Here is a 17,914-nt window from a genome sequence, read left to right as displayed (position 1 = left end):
GGGGTCAAACCATCTCACAGACTGTGGGCACAGGGTACCTCCTTTTGCAGACATGTAATAAGATTCACATTTCTTTTCTGGGTTAAATGTAAAAAAAAAAATTGTATCAAATTCACTTTTTTTTGTTGGGGGGGTGGGGGGCCCTTCTTAGATTCTTGCACCTGGGGCCTGTGGTTTCTAGTTACACCTCTGATTGACAATGTTGTTAGCTATTCTCTGTCTTACTTTCATAGCTTCACTCAGCAGAATAGTCAGGTCCTGAGTACTATTTGACTGGTCACTGTTTTCTCTGATCAATTCTTCAATGATGTTAAACCCAAGAAGTAGATTATCATTACAACAGTCGCTCACCAGCATTGGCACATAAATGGCAAGTTTCCATGTCCCTTACTTTTAAGTTCAAGAAGTACTTCAATCCATCCAATAAATTGGTGGGGGGCCCTTCTTAGATTCTTGCACCTGGGGCCTGTGGTTTCTAGTTACACCTCTGATTGACAATGTTGTTAGCTATTCTCTGTCTTACTTTCATAGCTTCACTCAGCAGAATAGTCAGGTCCTGAGTACTATTTGACTGGTCACTGTTTTCTCTGATCAATTCTTCAATGATGTTAAACCCAAGAAGTAGATTATCATTACAACAGTCGCTCACCAGCATTGGAACATAAATGGCAAAGTTTCCATGTCCCTTACTTTTAAGTTCAAGAAGTACTTCAATCCATCCAATAAATTGAATGACAGAGCCATTTGCGGCAATGATGTGTAGCTTGCTGTCAGAAAGTAGATATTCTATAGGCTTTATGGAAACATCCAGAAGAAAGTTTCCTAGCCATGTCTCTCCTACCATGCTGACTTGAGCTCCTGTGTCCAACAGCATTTCAACAAGAACACCATTCATCCAACGTGACAGAAAATATTTTCTGCCAATCAGTTGTGCTATTTGTTGTTTTGATGACTTACTTTTTGTTAGAGTTGAATTTGTTGAACTGTGAATAGACACACAACTGTAAAATTGTACTTGCTTCTAACTAACAGCACTCAGCCAGCACCTTACATCCTGACATAGTGCAGCTATACTGCCAGCGGTATGACTGAGGGTATAAACCTCTCTCACATATTGAGAAGTGTGCAATAATATATTTTATATAGATCTAAATCCGTTGGTTAGGAATCAGTGTACTTTCATTAAGTTAGCTGTGAGCATGAATTCTCAAACAGTGTACGACTATTGAATACATATTACGGTTGCACTGTTGCTCATATGAGCTAGCATTCAACTCTGGTTTTCAAATATAATCAACCTTTTTGCTGTTGCTTAAACCTTAGGTATACACCAAATACCATATACTATCAAAGAAATACACCAGTACCTAATCAGTATGTAAAATGCAAGTGATCTAATTACGGCTATACATATTAGGTGCAGATGTGCTAAAGTTAGCATAACCATTTACTTAACAAGAGCTGTAAAAAATATGTATAGAGTACAATTGGTCTTGATACAAATCATAAGATATTCATAGTATTGCAAACGAATATCAATTGTGCATTATACGTTACTGTAGCACACGGCAAGTACGTAGTATTAAGCACCTTACTAAAGAGTAATATTTACTCTAACACAGTTAGTATTAAGTTACTTAATCAAGCTAAAAGTTATCATCAGATTGGATGAGACGTATCAAACGGCGCAATATATTGCAGCTATAATTAAGGTTTACTTAACACCAGCGGTTTGTGGAAAAAGCATAGATACACCTAAACATTGTGATCTGATAATAACGCTGCTTCATCCACCTGATGAAGTATATACTATATACTGAGTACCTCATTAAACGGGGGTGTTTACTATAACACAGTTTAAACAAACAATCCATCTATTAATATACAATTAGTGAACCTGTTATGAACCACAGGCATATGATTCTCATGTGAGCTTATAACACCACAGTTTATTTGATAAGGTAACCACCATCCTAGCAGTTAGTACACATTTAGCAGGTAACGATACTGTGTTGTGTCTAATATCAGTAACATTTCATTTTCATTTTTATGATCACTGGTCTCAACTAGAGGTATATATAACTGGAATTGATAAGTGGATTACACAATTTTTAGCTAAACATACGCAATTTATGCACCATATGTTTGTTATTCCAACTCAGTAATATACATATAAGATACAATAGTTACCTGTGGTAATGTATCTACTGTAATGTTTTGGGTATATATAATATCATCCTAAGGGAGATATCTACTTGTAAGATATAGCTCCACATACTCTACTACTAATGATTGGATCTGTGAATTACTTGCTTAAAATCGGGCATTAATTAATCTGTACTCCACATTACATCACAATTCTGTTGAGTATTCACTAAATTGCTAATCCTAATTTAACTAATAATTTGTATTAGTACTAGGTACCACCTTTCACATTGAGAGGTTCACCCCCATTCCATCAGAAATTGGTTTTTACTTGAATAAGATAAGTTAAGATATTACATATTCAATATCACACCACTGGAGTCTACTTTGACGCTGAGATCTACCACACATAGGTGGTATTAAGTGTTGGCCACAATTATCATTCACAATAGTAGTTTGTTGGACATATTATACACAGTCAGTACCCAAGTGTGTTTTTAAGTGTTATTCCTATTTTAATTTAACCCAATAAAAGTTACATTTTAATAATTCTATCTATTTTGTTTTCCCCCCTTTTTCATTTATTCCTTAGGGAATAATTAGTGATACTGATTCAGATTCTATTCACCTTTAGACCTAGGAGTGCTAGAAGTGTATACTTTTTCTTTCTTGTTGTATTTAAGTCATTATACACAGCACCCGCACCCTGCCAACCAAGTGGCGTAATAGTAGGGAAATAGGTCTCTTCATTCTAGTAGTGCCATTGGTTTCTTTCAACTGTTATTAACACTCACAGCTCTCCTTGTAGCTCCACTCACAGGTTCATGTTGGTCTCACGCTTCCCTCTCACCGGTGGCACAACGCATCCCGGACCGAGCCCCAAAAATGTTTCTAGTCTCATACATGGGAAAATGAGAGGCAGTAACTGTAAAATATTAAGAAACAAAAGCAGTTATTATTCTGGCACTTTCTTTTCTTTATTTCCAATTCTGATCAGAATGTCACTTCCCCCCTCATTACAGCATCATGCGCCATCTACAGGCTGCTTACAGAACACCTTTTACAGGACTCATAGAAACTTCAAACAGAAAAAAATTGTGTGGTGTTTATTTTTCTGATAATTTCCACAATCTAATTTCCAGTCCATCACACTATATACAGTAATACATTTACAAAAATAAGTGCATACCAGTTAGCAACATCAACTAGGGTGCTGGGGAAGACAACAGCTGGACAGAAAAAGGAATATGATGAACTGAAAGAAAGCAGAAAGTGTTGACATTAATGTGAGCTCATATCAGACCTGGAAAAATTGTTTTATAACTATCATCTCTCATCTATTTTACTCCATTCCCTCCTTTCTTCAATCTCTCTTTTTAAGCCCTCCCTTCCCTCTCAGGCCATATCTTCTTTTTACACTCTCTCACCTCTTTATTTTTTCACAACTCTTTCTTAATGCTATCTATTTCTCCACTTTCAATTTTCCTCTCCAATCTCTCTCTGCCCCTGTTTACCCTCTCAGAAATAACAGCTTAAGCACTAATGGGGTCCCTATAGTCCTAGAGGAATAACATGTCCTTGTCCTTTAGTGGATATATTATATCTCTTTAGATAATATTTGTAGACATTCACTCACTAAATTTTACTCCACTGTTGCATTTCCACTCGCCAATGGCGAGTGCAAATTTTGAGATATATATATATATTTATACGAATATTTCTTATCAGATAGTGTTTATATGAGTGTAACTGTATTTTTGAATGTATTTTTTTTTAACACACTACCCTTTATGCAAGGGTTTCAGTCACGCTAACCAGACGAGCGTAAAATGTGATTGCACTCTCGTGATCATGTTTACTTTTAATACACTCGCTATTTCTGATGCATGCAAAAAGCTGATATCACTCTTGTGCAACAATTAGGGGAGCCACTTCTAATCTAGCCCTATAATGATAAGGCTTTCTGTCAAAACTGAGCCCTCCAACTCTTTGGTGAGTTAATTAATTTTGATAATGAGTTGCACACCAAAATTCTAACTGGCTAGTTTGATTTCCTACATTGTAGACAGAGCTGAGATTAATTTTGGTGTTGCTGGATATTCTGTGGTAGGAGATGCGACTTAATAAGCAGTCTGAGGGTGCGCCCTGGTAGTTATGGAGCTTGGGGCTTTTGAAGCTGAGACTTATAAAGGAAAGGCAAAGTGGGAAAGCTGATAGAGCTCCCAGACTGTGACCATCACACAAAATGTAGGATGGCTGGAAGCTCTTGTACTGACTAGGTTGTCATACTTGTTGCTATTAATTACAGCAAGCATATGAATAACAGCACGTCAGGAATAGTCCCATATAATAATAGCTCAAAATGCAATAGGGAAGAACTGCAATGTAAAGACCTGTATGTTTTAGTATGAATCACCTGGATTACAAGTTTTGCGCTAAACAGGGTGTGAAACTAACATAAAAAAACTTAAGTTATTACACTCTCCATAGCGCTGCCATTACGAGTTACTGAAAAGCCTCCTTATGCTGTGCGTTATGGTGCGTTAAGCTCCATACCGCACAAAAGCCAAGGGCTGAGTTTACGTGCTAGTGCACGCTTTCCCCCATAGACATCAATGGGGAGAAAGTGTTAGAAAAAAAACTAACATCTGTTCAAATCAGCCAATAGGATTTCAGTAGCTCTCATCCTATTGGCTGATTTGAATTTGAAGAATCAAATCAGCCAATAGGAATGCAAGGTACGTCATTTTGTAATGGCTACCTTGCATTCAACTTCAGTGTACGGTGGTGACCGTATGAAGAGGACGCTCCGCGCAGGATGTCTTCCCCATCCAGGATAGCTCCGCACCACCGGAATGAAGATAGAAGATGTCCCCGAGATGGATGAAGGTGTCGCCGCCTGGATGAAGACTTCTCACCGTCTGGATGAGGATGGATGTCCAGACTTTAGGAACCGTGAGTAGATATTATGGGGTTAGTGTTAGGTTTTTTTTTCTTCAGTTTTTTTTTGTTTGTTTTTTTAGATTAGGGCTTTGGGCACTTGTAAGAGAGCTGAATGCCCTTTTAAGGGCAGTAAAAGAGCTGAATGCCCTTTTAAGGGCAATGCCCATACAATTCCCCTTTAGGGGCAATGGGTAGCATAGTATTTTTTAGAGTTAGGTTTTTTATTTTGGGGGGTTGGTTGAGTGGGGGGTTTACTTTTAATGGGGGGACTTAGTTATTTTTAAAGATAAAAGAGCTGTTTAACTTAGGACAATGCCCTACAAAAGGCCCTTTTAAGGGCTATTGATAGCTTATTGTAGGTTAGGGGGTGTTTTTATTTTGGGGGCTATTAGATTAAGTGTAATTCTTTTTATTTTTGATAATTTCGTTTATTATTTTTTGTAATCTTAGAGTTTTTTATTTTTTGTAATTTAGTGTTTATTATTTTTTTAATTTTAGATTTTTAAAATATTTTTGTAGTGTTAGGTTTTTAAAATTTGTAATTTAGGTTTTTAATTGGTAGGTTTTTTTATTTTATTAGAATAGTTATGTTATGTTAATTTAAAGTTGGGGGGTGTTAGGTTTAGGGTTTAATAGTTTAATTTAGTGTTTTGCAATGTGGGGGGGCCAGCGGTATAGGGGTTAATAGCTTTAGTAGTTACGATGTGGGGGGCTGGAGGTTTAGGGGTTAATACTTTATTATAGTGTTGACAAAGTGGGGGGCCGGTGGTTTAGGGGTTAATATGTTTATTTAGGTGTCAGCGATGTCGGGGAGTGGCTGTTGAGGGGTTAATAGGTTTATATAGTGTTGGTAATGTCTGGGGTGGTGGATTAGGGGTTAATAGGTTTATTTAATAGTCGCGATGTGGGTGGCCGGAAGATTAGGGGTTAATAAGTTTAATATAGTGTTTGCAATGCGGGAGGGTGGTTGTTTAGGGGTTAATAGGTAGTTTATGGGTGTTAGTGTCGTGGCCGGACTGATAGCCGACGGACATTTGGCCGACAGCTAATAGTGCGACAGACAAGTGGCTGTCAGATAACAGTCCGGCCACGAGATAGATTCGATAGATAGATTCGATAGATAAATAGATTCGATAGATAGATAAATTCGATAGATAGATAGATTCTATAGATAGATAGATAGATAGATAGATAAATAGATAGATTTGATAGATAGATAGATAGACAGAAATTAGAACAGAGCACTCTGGAGCGTATCTGCCCTTGGCCGAACATGCTTCTGCATTCGGAATACTGTCGGCCAAAAGTCCGTCGGCATTTTTTTAGAGCACCGTTAGTGTACTTTGTAACATTTTTGTTTCGCAAAATCCATAACTACTGGTCTTAGATGGTGGTATGGATCGTGTCGATATAGGCTGTAACGCAAGCATTTTAGCCGGACCGCACAGCCTGTAATACGGCGCTATAGAAATTTTAGTGCAGAATGGACGTTGCATTACAGGCTAAAATGTTTGCAGTATAGCTATACCGCCGCGACTCGTAATATGCGTTCCTGGCCATTCCAGCGTAATGGGCAATTTTTCAGCGTTAATAGCTGTACCGCAAAATTCGTAATCTAGCAGAACATTAATAAATGTGGCCTATTAAATAATTTTGTATAAATCGTGTAAGATATAACAAATAGCAGCTATTGAGTGCCTATGGTTTGTTTCTTTCTTACTTCAGGATGGATTCAATTTGATAGAACAGAAGATCTGCAGACAGAATTGTTGATCTTGGATTCACACATTAGAGACTCAGGTAGGTATAATATAATATAATTACTGAGCATTTTCTTTATTGCTGATAACCTCAGTCCTAAGTAATATATGCTGCTTCCTTTAGATCTGCAGTCATAGATGGCATGGGTATGTTATCTAGAGCTCGGTACAATACAGGGAGTGCAGAATTATTAGGCAAGTTGTATTTTTGAGGATTAATTTTATTATTGAACAACAACCATGTTCTCAATGAACCCAAAAAACTCATTAATATCAAAGCTGAATAGTTTTGGAAGTAGTTTTTAGTTTGTTTTTAGTTATAGCTATTTTAGGGGGATATCTGTGTGTGCAGGTGACTATTACTGTGCATAATTATTAGGCAACTTAACAAAAAACAAATATATACCCATTTCAATTATTTATTTTTACCAGTGAAACCAATATAACATCTCAACATTCACAAATATACATTTCTGACATTCAAAAACAAAACAAAAACAAATCAGTGACCAATATAGCCACCTTTCTTTGCAAGGACACTCAAAAGCCTGCCATCCATGGATTCTGTCAGTGTTTTGATCTGTTCACCATCAACATTGCGTGCAGCAGCAACCGCAGCCTCCCAGACACTGTTCAGAGAGGTGTACTGTTTTCCCTCCTTGTAAATCTCACATTTGATGATGGACCACAGGTTCTCAATGGGGTTCAGATCAGGTGAACAAGGAGGCCATGTCATTAGATTTTCTTCTTTTATACCCTTTCTTGCCAGCCACGCTGTGGAGTACTTGGACTCGTGTGATGGAGCATTGTCCTGCATGAAAATCATGTTTTTCTTGAAGGATGCAGACTTCTTCCTGTACCACTGCTTGAAGAAGGTGTCTTCCAGAAACTGGCAGTAGGACTGGGAGTTGAGCTTGACTCCATCCTCAACCCGAAAAGGCCCCACAAGCTCATCTTTGATGATACCAGCCCAAACCAGTACTCCACCTCCACCTTGCTGGCGTCTGAGTCGGACTGGAGCTCTCTGCCCTTTACCAATCCAGCCACGGGCCCATCCATCTGGCCCATCAAGACTCACTCTCATTTCATCAGTCCATAAAACCTTAGAAAGATCAGTCTTGAGATATTTCTTGGCCTAGTCTTGACGTTTCAGCTTGTGTCTCTTGTTCAGTGGTGGTCGTCTTTCAGCCTTTCTTACCTTGGCCATGTCTCTGAGTATTGCACACCTTGTGCTTTTGGGCACTCCAGTGATGTTGCAGCTCTGAAATATGGCCAAACTGGTGGCAAGTGGCATCTTGGCAGCTGCACGCTTGACTTTTCTCAGTTCATGGGCAGTTATTTTGCGCCTTGGTTTTTCCACACGCTTCTTGCGACCCTGTTGACTATTTTGAATGAAACGCTTGATTGTTCGATGATCACGCTTCAGAAGCTTTGCAATTTTAAGAGTGCTGCATCCCTCTGCAAGATATCTCACTATTTTTTACTTTTCTGAGCCTGTCAAGTCCTTCTTTTGACCCATTTTGCCAAAGGAAAGGAAGTTGCCTAATAATTATGCACACCTGATATAGGGTGTTGATGTCATTAGACCACACCCCTTCTCATTACAGAGATGCACATCACCTAATATGCTTAATTGGTAGTAGGCTTTCGAGCCTATACAGCTTGGAGTAAGACAACATGCATAAAGAGGATGATGTGGTCAAAATACTAATTTGCCTAATAATTCTGCACTCCCTGTACTGTTCAGGTAAATGTGGGTTTGCAAAATATACCATAAAAAAGGGGTGCAAAAGTTTATTACTACATTTGTTTTTGTTTCATCTAAAAGGGAATTTTAAAGGGCATTATGTTTTGTTTTTTAAGAACAAAGGGAATAACCCAATAGGGGGCGCTACTAAGAACGGTGTAGAATATATATGTAGGCCCACGTGACCATATATGGATGTTTCAGACAAACAATCAACAAAGTACTAATATAACATAGATACAATGTAAGTGTGTGTATTCACAATATTATACCCAATCCTAGATCAGGATGATAGACAAATATACAAAGTCCAGGATAACCCAATCTGGTATAGGTATCTGTCTTCTATTGGACTGGAGGCAGCACTCGATCTTCACCCTCCAAAGGTTATAAATCTAAAATCAAACACAGGAAAGAGGCGCCGTATGTGTGAATCTGAAGAAGCCAACGACAAATATAAGACATGTGCAGGGTACTCACAATGTGAAAAGGCACTCCAATGTGCCTATAGGGGCAGGCTGGTATTCACAGCAAACCAGCTGGCTGAACCGGCTAACCAGGATACCCAAGGTAGAGGACTCTATGTCTTGATGGACTGTGTATACTGGATCCAGCAATGTGGGAACAGGAGAAGGTGTCCCACATCAGACCGGTCCTATACTAACCAGTTTCCACACTGCAGCAAGTCATGTCTACACAGTGTAGGACACTGCAGGACACTGTGTAGACATGACTTGCTGCAGTGTGGAAACTGGTTAGTATAGGACCGGTCTGATGTGGGACACCTTCTCCTGTTCCCACATTGCTGGATCCAGTATACACAGTCCATCAAGACATAGAGTCCTCTACCTTGGGTATCCTGGTTAGCCGGTTCAGCCAGCTGGTTTGCTGTGAATACCAGCCTGCCCCTATAGGCACATTGGAGTGCCTTTTCACATTGTGAGTACCCTGCACATGTCTTATATTTGTCGTTGGCTTCTTCAGATTCACACATACGGCGCCTCTTTCCTGTGTTTGATTTTATGTTTTGTTTTTTCAAACAAATGTTCCTTTATTTAAAATAACATTTGTTTATAAATATAATGCTTGTGAGGTTTTCCACTGCCCACCAATAAATCAACCAGTAAGCAAACCGGCCTTAAAGTAAATGTAAATTTTGATGCTAAAGTGCCCGGTTTTTAAAAATTTAATTCAATTAAAAACAGGGGCACTTTAATTCATCAAAATTTACATTTCACTCGTGAAAAAATACTTACCTTTTAATCTTGACAGCAGCTCCAGCTTCCTCCGGTTGTCACAAGCCATTTCTGATGTCAAAAATGATGGATAGGTCATCCTCCAATCACGGCTTCCCTCGGGGGAATCAGTGTCTGATTCAAAGCCGTAATTGGAGGAAGCTGGAATCCTCATTTTAGACCCAGGAAGAGGCTTTGCAACGGGTAGAGGAAGCTGGATCAGCTGTCAAGATTAAATGTTAAGTATTTTTTCACAACCCGAGTGAAATGTAAATTTTGATTAATTAAAGTGCCCCTGTTTTTAATCGAATTTTTAAAATCTCTTTTTTAACTTAAAATGTAAACAATATTTTAGCTATGTTTTAAATATTGCTCTTCCATATACATGATAATTTAATTTTCTGTCCCTTTAGAACTTAAGATTAAATTGCCGGCCTTGACCACAATCTCTCAGCAGTAGATTTTTCAGCTCTTTTTCAGGCCGAAAAGGTTACTTTTTGATTTGGCGCGATCACAATAGCATGTTTTTGGCTGATTCTCACACTCGCAAAAGAGTTTTCAGATCCTTGATAAAAGTCCTATTTTCCCTTTGGAGCTGAAGAGTTCTTGTCAAAATACTTGTCAAAAATGAAAAGTGACTATATTAGTGATAGAAAAACAGCACACAGTCTGCACATCCTGACAACCTAAATATGTTTTCAGATAGTTTAGCAGTGGTGTGGATGGAAACGGATACAATAGTTAAATATAAAAGTCATGATTAAATGATCTTTTTATTTTCAAAACAGCTTTATTAAACAGAATAAAAATCCAATTACAAATTGGAAGTAGTAATAACAAAAAAAGGAAAAAGAACTGTTACATCACAGATTCCAAATGTAAGCTATGACAAGATGCTGTTGTATTTTACAAATATATGCAGCACAGAAAAGACAAAAAGAAAAGGAACAAAGAAGAAAGAACAAAAAAAAAAACAAAAAAAAGAAAACATAAAAAACAAAAAGTCTATATAGGTTAATCAGTCTTAAAGAATTCCTCACCACTCTTTTATGTAAGCATCCGTGAGAAGGGAAGTAACAAGGAGATTTAAGTCGCTTAGTTGTAGGTGAAAACACTGCTAATAGGGCGCCATAAGATATCACTAGGTCTGGGATGTGCTGTTTGGTCGTGTCAGTATGTAAGTCTCCCAAGCAACCTTCATTTGGGTATAAATATCTATTCTGTTATTTTTCATGAAGGCATACTCTTCTAAGTCTAAATAGTGGTGCAACTGATGCTGCCATTGAACTAACGTAGGGACTTCCCTGTTCTTCCACCCCCTTGCCACTAGGATTTTAAAACTATTGCTTGCTACATATAGTAGCTTCTGTTTGTAACCACAGATTTTGCCACGGGTGATATTAAATAGCCAAATTATTGGGTCCGCTGGTACCTCTACCTCTAACATGAGTGAGGTCTCTCTTGCTATGTTTTCCCACATGTGTTGCAGTGGTGGACATGTCCACCATATATGAGCCATGTTTCCTGGTGTACCCCCACACCTCCAACATTTCTCATTACTGGAAGGGAATATTTTATGAATTCGTGAGGGCGTGAGGTACCACCTCTGTATGATCTTCAAGTTTAATTCTACTATCCTGCTGGATGTGGAGGTCTTCGTTATTGAAGCGAACATACGTGTTCTATCTATGTGTGAAAATTCAATGTTAAGTTCCCTTTCCCAGCTGTCCAGGTATTGTGGAGTGGTCGATGTCAGTTGTAATATAGAATATGTATGTGAAAGAGTCCTCCTTGTCGGAGAGGATGATTTGCATAGATTTTCAAATGGGGTTGGGGGCCGTAATAGGTTCCTTCTGTCTTTGTGTTTAAAGATGTAGGAGTGGCACTGTCTTAATAAAAACCAGTTTTGGAAGATAATAAGTCCGTCGTCTGTCAGTTCTCTGGTGGACTTTAGATTCTGCTCGCACCCTAGGTGAAACATCATTACAGCTCTTCGATTATTTATGAGTTGGGGATCCCTTAGTATACTAGCTCCTGGAGTAAAATCTACATTGTCAGTGAGAGGAGTCAGAGGCGAAAACCTCGAGGAGACATGTGGGTATTCTATGATAATTCTATCCCAAATCTTAAACGTTTCCAAAATTATGGCGTTCTGAGTTATGCCGGGTGAAAGCAATGCTCGCCTCTGCCAACAGAGAGTTCCCAAGTGTTGCTGTCCTGAGATAACATGTTCTAAGCTAACCCAAGCTTTGGCGTCAAAATTCGTAAACCAATCTATGATTCTTTGCATAAATATTGCCTGTCTGTATTTTTTGAGATTGGGTACCCCCAATCCCCCATTTTTAATATGTAAGTGCATAAGCTTTTTGTTAATTCTGGCCTTACGTTTATCCCAAATGTAATCATAAATAGTGTTTTGTAGGTTCACTAGGTAGTTGGGAGGGAGTGGAATGGGTAGGGTCTGAAATAAGTACAATAATCGTGGTAAGATGTTCATTTTTATCGTGTTTATTCTTCCTAGCCATGAGATGTTATGAGACCTCCACGAGGACATATCATTGATGATAGATCTCTGTATTGTTTTATAATTGAGAGAGAACATTTCCGGTATGGATGGGGCTAGCATGATTCCAAGGTATTTCAAACCTGACTTTTGTAATTTGAAAGGGCAAATCTCCTGTATACGTGTTGTGAGGTGGGCATTACTCTGTAAGATTAACATTTCAGATTTGTTCTTATTGATTACGAAATTGGATACTAGATGGAAGTGATCTAGTTCCCTAAGTAACTGTTGGATCGAATCAAGAGGGTTAGTCAGAAAAAAAAGAATATCGTCAGCATAAAGCAGGGTCTTATGCTCCGTATCTCCTATTTGAATGCCTGAAATGTCTGGGTTGTGTCGAACCTTTGATGCCAGAGTTTCTACCACACAGACGAACAGCAGGGGCGACAGAGGGCACCCCTGCCTGGTTCCATTAGAGATATGAAAGGGCTCCGATAGGATCCCATTCACTCTCACCCTTGCCAACGGGGCTGCATAAAGAGCGAAGATCTTGGATATAAAGGACTTATCTATACCAAATTTTTGTAGTGTGAGACGTAAAAAGGTCCAACCGACGCGGTCAAAAGCCTTTTCCGCGTCGGTTGAGACCACCACTGCTGGCGTCTTATGGGATTGTAGGTAGCTAATTAGATGAAAAGCCCTCACAGTGTTATCCTTTGCTTCACGTGAATGAATGAAACCCACTTGATCGTTAGAAATTATGTGTGGCAGAATTAACTTAAGTCTGTTTGCGAGGACCTTTGCGTAGATTTTTACATCCACGTTAAGCAATGATATAGGTCTAAAGTTTTCAGCCCTATCTGGGTTTTTACCCTGTTTTGGTAGAACAGTAATATGGGCCTCTAGCCCCATCGGGGCAAAGGGAGATTCCTCTGAAATGTTGTTAAAGAGTGAAAGCAGATGGGGTATTAGAATGTCCTTAAATCTTTTAAAATATTGTGCAGTGAACCCATCCGGGCCTGGAGCTTTGTGTGCTGGTAGCTGTGTTATTATATTTTTAACTTCCTCATGGGTGATCTGTGCCATGAGGGATTGATTTTGTTCTTGGGTTAACTGCGGGAGAGGAATATCTTACAAGTATTCATGTATGTCTTTATCTCTATCCAGATGTGTAGCCTCTGTATTATGAAGGTTGTAAAGTTGTTCGTAATATAGCCGGAAGGTTTCTGCTATCTGATTTGAGGTGTGTAACCTTCTATTCTGTTTGTCGTGAATTGATAAAATATAATTTCTATTTATCCTCCTCTTTAGTTTTCTAGCTAGGATCGGGCCACTCTTGTTATCCCCCTCATAATATTTTTGACTGAGCTTGAATGCCCGAAGCTTGCATTCCTTGCCCATCAAGGTGTTTACTTGTGTTCTACACTCAGCAATTTTCAAATTGATATCGGCCTGATTGGGATGGGTAACCCGTAGGCCCTCAAGGTGAGCCAATGTGTGAAGTGTATCGTTTAACAATCTATTGGCTTGCTTGGTGTGATGGGTATGGATACTAATTAACTCCCCCCTGATGACCGCCTTGTGGGCATCCCAGAGTGTTCTACCATCCACTGCTGGGCGTGTTGCTTCATTAATGGAGAAATATTCCGTGATGACCTTTTCTATGCGTAGGAGGTTTATAGGATCATCCAGGATACTATCCTCCAATCTCCAGACATGTTGATGTCTGGGGACGTGAGGCCAGCTAAATTCGCATCGGACCATAGAATGGTCAGACCAGGAATTAGGGAGGATCCTTAGGCGTGTAACTCTAGCCAAACTAGTAACATCTACCATAAAATAGTCTATACGGGAGTGTCTGTTGTGAGGGTTAGAATAGAATGTGTACTCCTTGCTATCGGGGTACAGAATTCTCCACGAATCATGCAAAGTTAGATCTTTTAAATGTGACTTGACGGAGTTAATTACTTTGTGCGGTACCGAGGAGGTTTGATTAGAATTGTCTAATACCGGGTTCATTGTTAGATTAAAATCCCCTCCCATTACTACTGCTCCCTTTGAGACCTCCAGCACCAGATTAGTGAGATGTTTGAAGAAGATATCTTGCTTTGTGTTTGGGGAATATATATTTATAAGTGTAACTATCGAGTTATATAATTTCCCTATCAGTATCAAAAATCTCCCGTTTTTATCTGTGTGTTTCGTCATTAAAGTAAATGGGATCTTCTTACTGATAAGTATGCCAACCCCATTAGTCTTGGAGGTGTTGGAGGCGTAATAAGATGGGCCGAATTTACAAGAGAACGTCTTAGGCTCCCTACCCCTAATGAAGTGAGTTTCTTGTACAAAAACCACATCCCCCTTTTTCTGTTTAAAGTCCCTAACAGCTATGTTTCGTTTATATTGATTATTAAGTCCCTTCGTGTTGGCAGTGATGAAATTCAAGTTACTTGTCTTGTGTGCCATAGTGATCTTGGAATGTAGCTAGTGAAAGCCTGGTGTGGAAAAACCTATTACCTGTAAGTCGGTACTGACAAAACCCCCCATCGTCCTGTCTTAGATGAAGAGTCGTCTGTGTGTGGAGTTGATAAGCTTGGGGAATAAACATCGACAGGTCCCATAAAGTAGTTTGGATGCATTCACATACTGATATTAACCTATAACTGTTAAATAAAGAAAACATAGAACGGTGAGTACCAAGAAAATAAAAACAAAAAAACAGTACATAACATAGAGCCCCTTGGCTAACTCCGCCAAATAAGGTATACATTGTATTGAGGGGTTTGCTCGATGCCTAATCCTTTGCTATAGATAAAACTGATTGATTTCGGCAAAACAGAGAGAGAAGAAGAAAAAGAAGAAACAGTTTCAACATATCAATAAACAGTTATTATTACTCAAGCTAAAACAGTTTAACCATCACTTATCCTAAACTGGACAAACCAATATAACTACTACCTTCACCACCTTTTCGGCTCTCCTAGGGAGAGACCACCTTATCTAATCATCATTATGGAGAATGTAACCTGGTAGACTTGTCTCCAAGTATGAAACTGAGACATTGTCCATAGGAGGCAATTTTCATTTGGCCCCTGAACCCCTGTATGGGTCCCAAGCCTCAAGAAGTATCGTCACTGTTACTAGACTGTCTCTCCATAAGTTATGTGAGTAATGAAGGGAGATCAAGTAATATCTTTGTCACCACCTGCGTCCCGGGAGGCAGCTTCCTTATGCTTCTTTCTTTTAGGAGACACTTTCATCCAGTTCTGAGAGGAACTCCTGGCATGCTGTAGTTGTTTTGAGGACTCCGGGCCCGTTACTCTGACATCTGAGGGGTGAGGACGTTGGAAGGATAGATTGAGTAAGTCAGATAATGCTGGTAAGTCCTGATCATTCCGGTAAGTTACCGTCTGACCCTCATGTGTCACAATCAGGCCAAACGGAAATCCCCACCTATACCTGATGCGCCTGTCTTGTAAAACCTTAGTGATGAACCGGACTTCCTTCCTCTTTTGAATTGTAGATGGACTTAGGTCCAAAAAGATCTGTAAGGTATGGTCTTGATATTGGATATTAGTTGTCATACGTGCTGCCTGCCATATTCGTTCTTTATCAGCATATCGTAAGAATCTTAATATTATGTCCCTAGGGGGCGCATTCGGTGGAGGGAGGGGTCTCAGGGCCCTGTGGGCTCTATCCAATTCCATGTCTGGGGATAGCTGATCTTTCAGTAGAAATTTAAATAGGCCCTGTAGATAATTTGCAACATCCGGTTGTAGAACTGCCTCAGGGACCCCTCTGATTCTCAAATTATTGCGACGCCCCCTATTGTCCAATTCCTCAACCTTATCCTGCAAAGTCTCTATCTGTGTATACTGAACGTTTGTTTGTGTAGTGATGTTATCTATTAATGAGCTCATTGTATCTTGTGATTCTTCTACACATTCCACCCTCTGTCCAATACAAGTGATGTCTCTCTTCATATTTGCTAGGTCTGATGTGATAATATCTTTGAGGGCATCAAAATCTGCCTTGGTCGGCAGGTTAGCAATGTCCGCTTTTATCTGGGATGCATAATCCATAGGGACATCACCTATGTGAGTGGGTAAAGTGGCAGAGTTGCTAGTTTGTGATGACAGACTGTCCGTGTCTGTGGAAGAAATAGCAGGGCTCTGGAAGAAACTGCTAACCGATGTAGGTAATGAGGCCTGAGATTTAGCGGCCCTCTCTCCCTTCTGTTTAGCTTTGGTAGTCATTATAAGACTAGATAGGCAGTCGCTTTATTTAGGATATATATAAAGGTTATTTCTGTATTGCCCGTTGCATTAAAATTTTAGAATCCCATGGGAAGATCAGTGGGTATAGGGAGAATAAGGCAACAGATGTCTATCAGATGTCTTTCAATATTGCGTAGTTAAGTGTATTCGGGCCTAGTGACCTTATATTATATTGTTGAAATTACAGGCAGTGTCCCCGTGTTCCACCTCCGTGAAGATATAACATGCCCCAGCAACCGGCTATCTATGTGTTACACAGCCATACCTCTTAATTCTGTGGTGCAATTTGCTGTCATCTCTTGGGCCATGCGGGAAGCAATGGCGTCAGGGGTTGCCAGGAGTAAAGGTGTTGTGCAATCACCGCAGTTTGTAAAAGGTGACTCCCCGAAGGGTCCGGCTCGATATTGCATCCGCTAGCTCTTGTCGGTCTGTGTAGGATCCGACGATCAAGGTGGGCTGATTATGTGCCAACGCGGTGATATAACAAGCGTGCGGGCCTCCGCCCCAGCAATGGAGCCGTCTGAGTGCGATACCCGTAGTCTGTGTCCGGTAACTCACCCCATGTAAAACCGGGTGTCAGCAGGAGTCGGTGAGCCAGTAATTAGGCGATTAGTCTCAGTTTTGCCCTAACATCGGGCCAAGGAGTGGTATCTGAGCTCGGAGCTTCAGTGACCAGCAGCCATTTCCTTGCCTGGTCCGGCTCCGCCCCCATGATTAAATGATCTTTTACACACAAAAAGCTATTTTCTGGATTTTTTTCGGTTGGAAATTCCTTGGTGGCACTGAGGTTTCAACAAACAAAACAATATAGCTTGTGACTACTTACAAAACTTGGCTACCAATTTGGTTGGAAAGCAAAAAAAACATTTTGGGCACAAATTGCTGATAGATTGCAGTTGAGGCCTTCATTATAAAGGTACCAGACCTATTGCCTACAACCTTCCCACTGGTCATAACCCTAATTGATACTTATGAATGTTATCGCCTTAATATATAATGTGGGTTATAAAAATAAAAAGAATGAATAGCTTTACTATTATATTTTTATAAGTAGTAGTAGTATTATAATTATTTTTATTGTATTATTATTATTATTATTTTCTTTTAACCTTGCTACACCTTTCCAGATAGGAAATCAGAAGATAAGGAATTGTACCCAATGAGTGGAAAGCAACATATGGTTTTCTTTCTTGTTGATGCCTCTAAAAATGTGGGAGCTGAAAATTTTGACAGGAGCCTAAAATTTGTCATAAAAGTTGTGCAGAAGGTAACATGAAGCAATCTGCTATATGGGGATGGGAGGA

The 17,914-nt window shown here is 39.5% G+C and overlaps 1 protein-coding gene across 3 annotated transcripts in view; it reads left to right on the top strand.

Moving 5' to 3' along the window:
• The window catches only part of LOC128651869 (complement factor B), a 148,609-nt gene that overhangs the window by 28,066 nt on the left and 102,629 nt on the right, over positions 1–17,914 (top strand). For all 3 annotated transcript variants that reach the window (XM_053704846.1, XM_053704845.1, XM_053704847.1), the window contains exons 5-6: positions 6,814–6,888; positions 17,738–17,877. In XM_053704846.1, the coding sequence (XP_053560821.1) occupies positions 6,814–6,888; positions 17,738–17,877 (215 nt within the window). The remainder of the gene's footprint in view (positions 1–6,813; positions 6,889–17,737; positions 17,878–17,914) is intronic.

This window comes from Bombina bombina, chromosome 3, assembly GCF_027579735.1.
Source record: "Bombina bombina isolate aBomBom1 chromosome 3, aBomBom1.pri, whole genome shotgun sequence".
In the NCBI taxonomy this organism is placed as follows: domain Eukaryota; kingdom Metazoa; phylum Chordata; class Amphibia; order Anura; family Bombinatoridae; genus Bombina; species Bombina bombina.
Note: the sequence above shows the minus strand (reverse complement) of the source record. Positions and strands in the feature narration are given on the sequence as shown.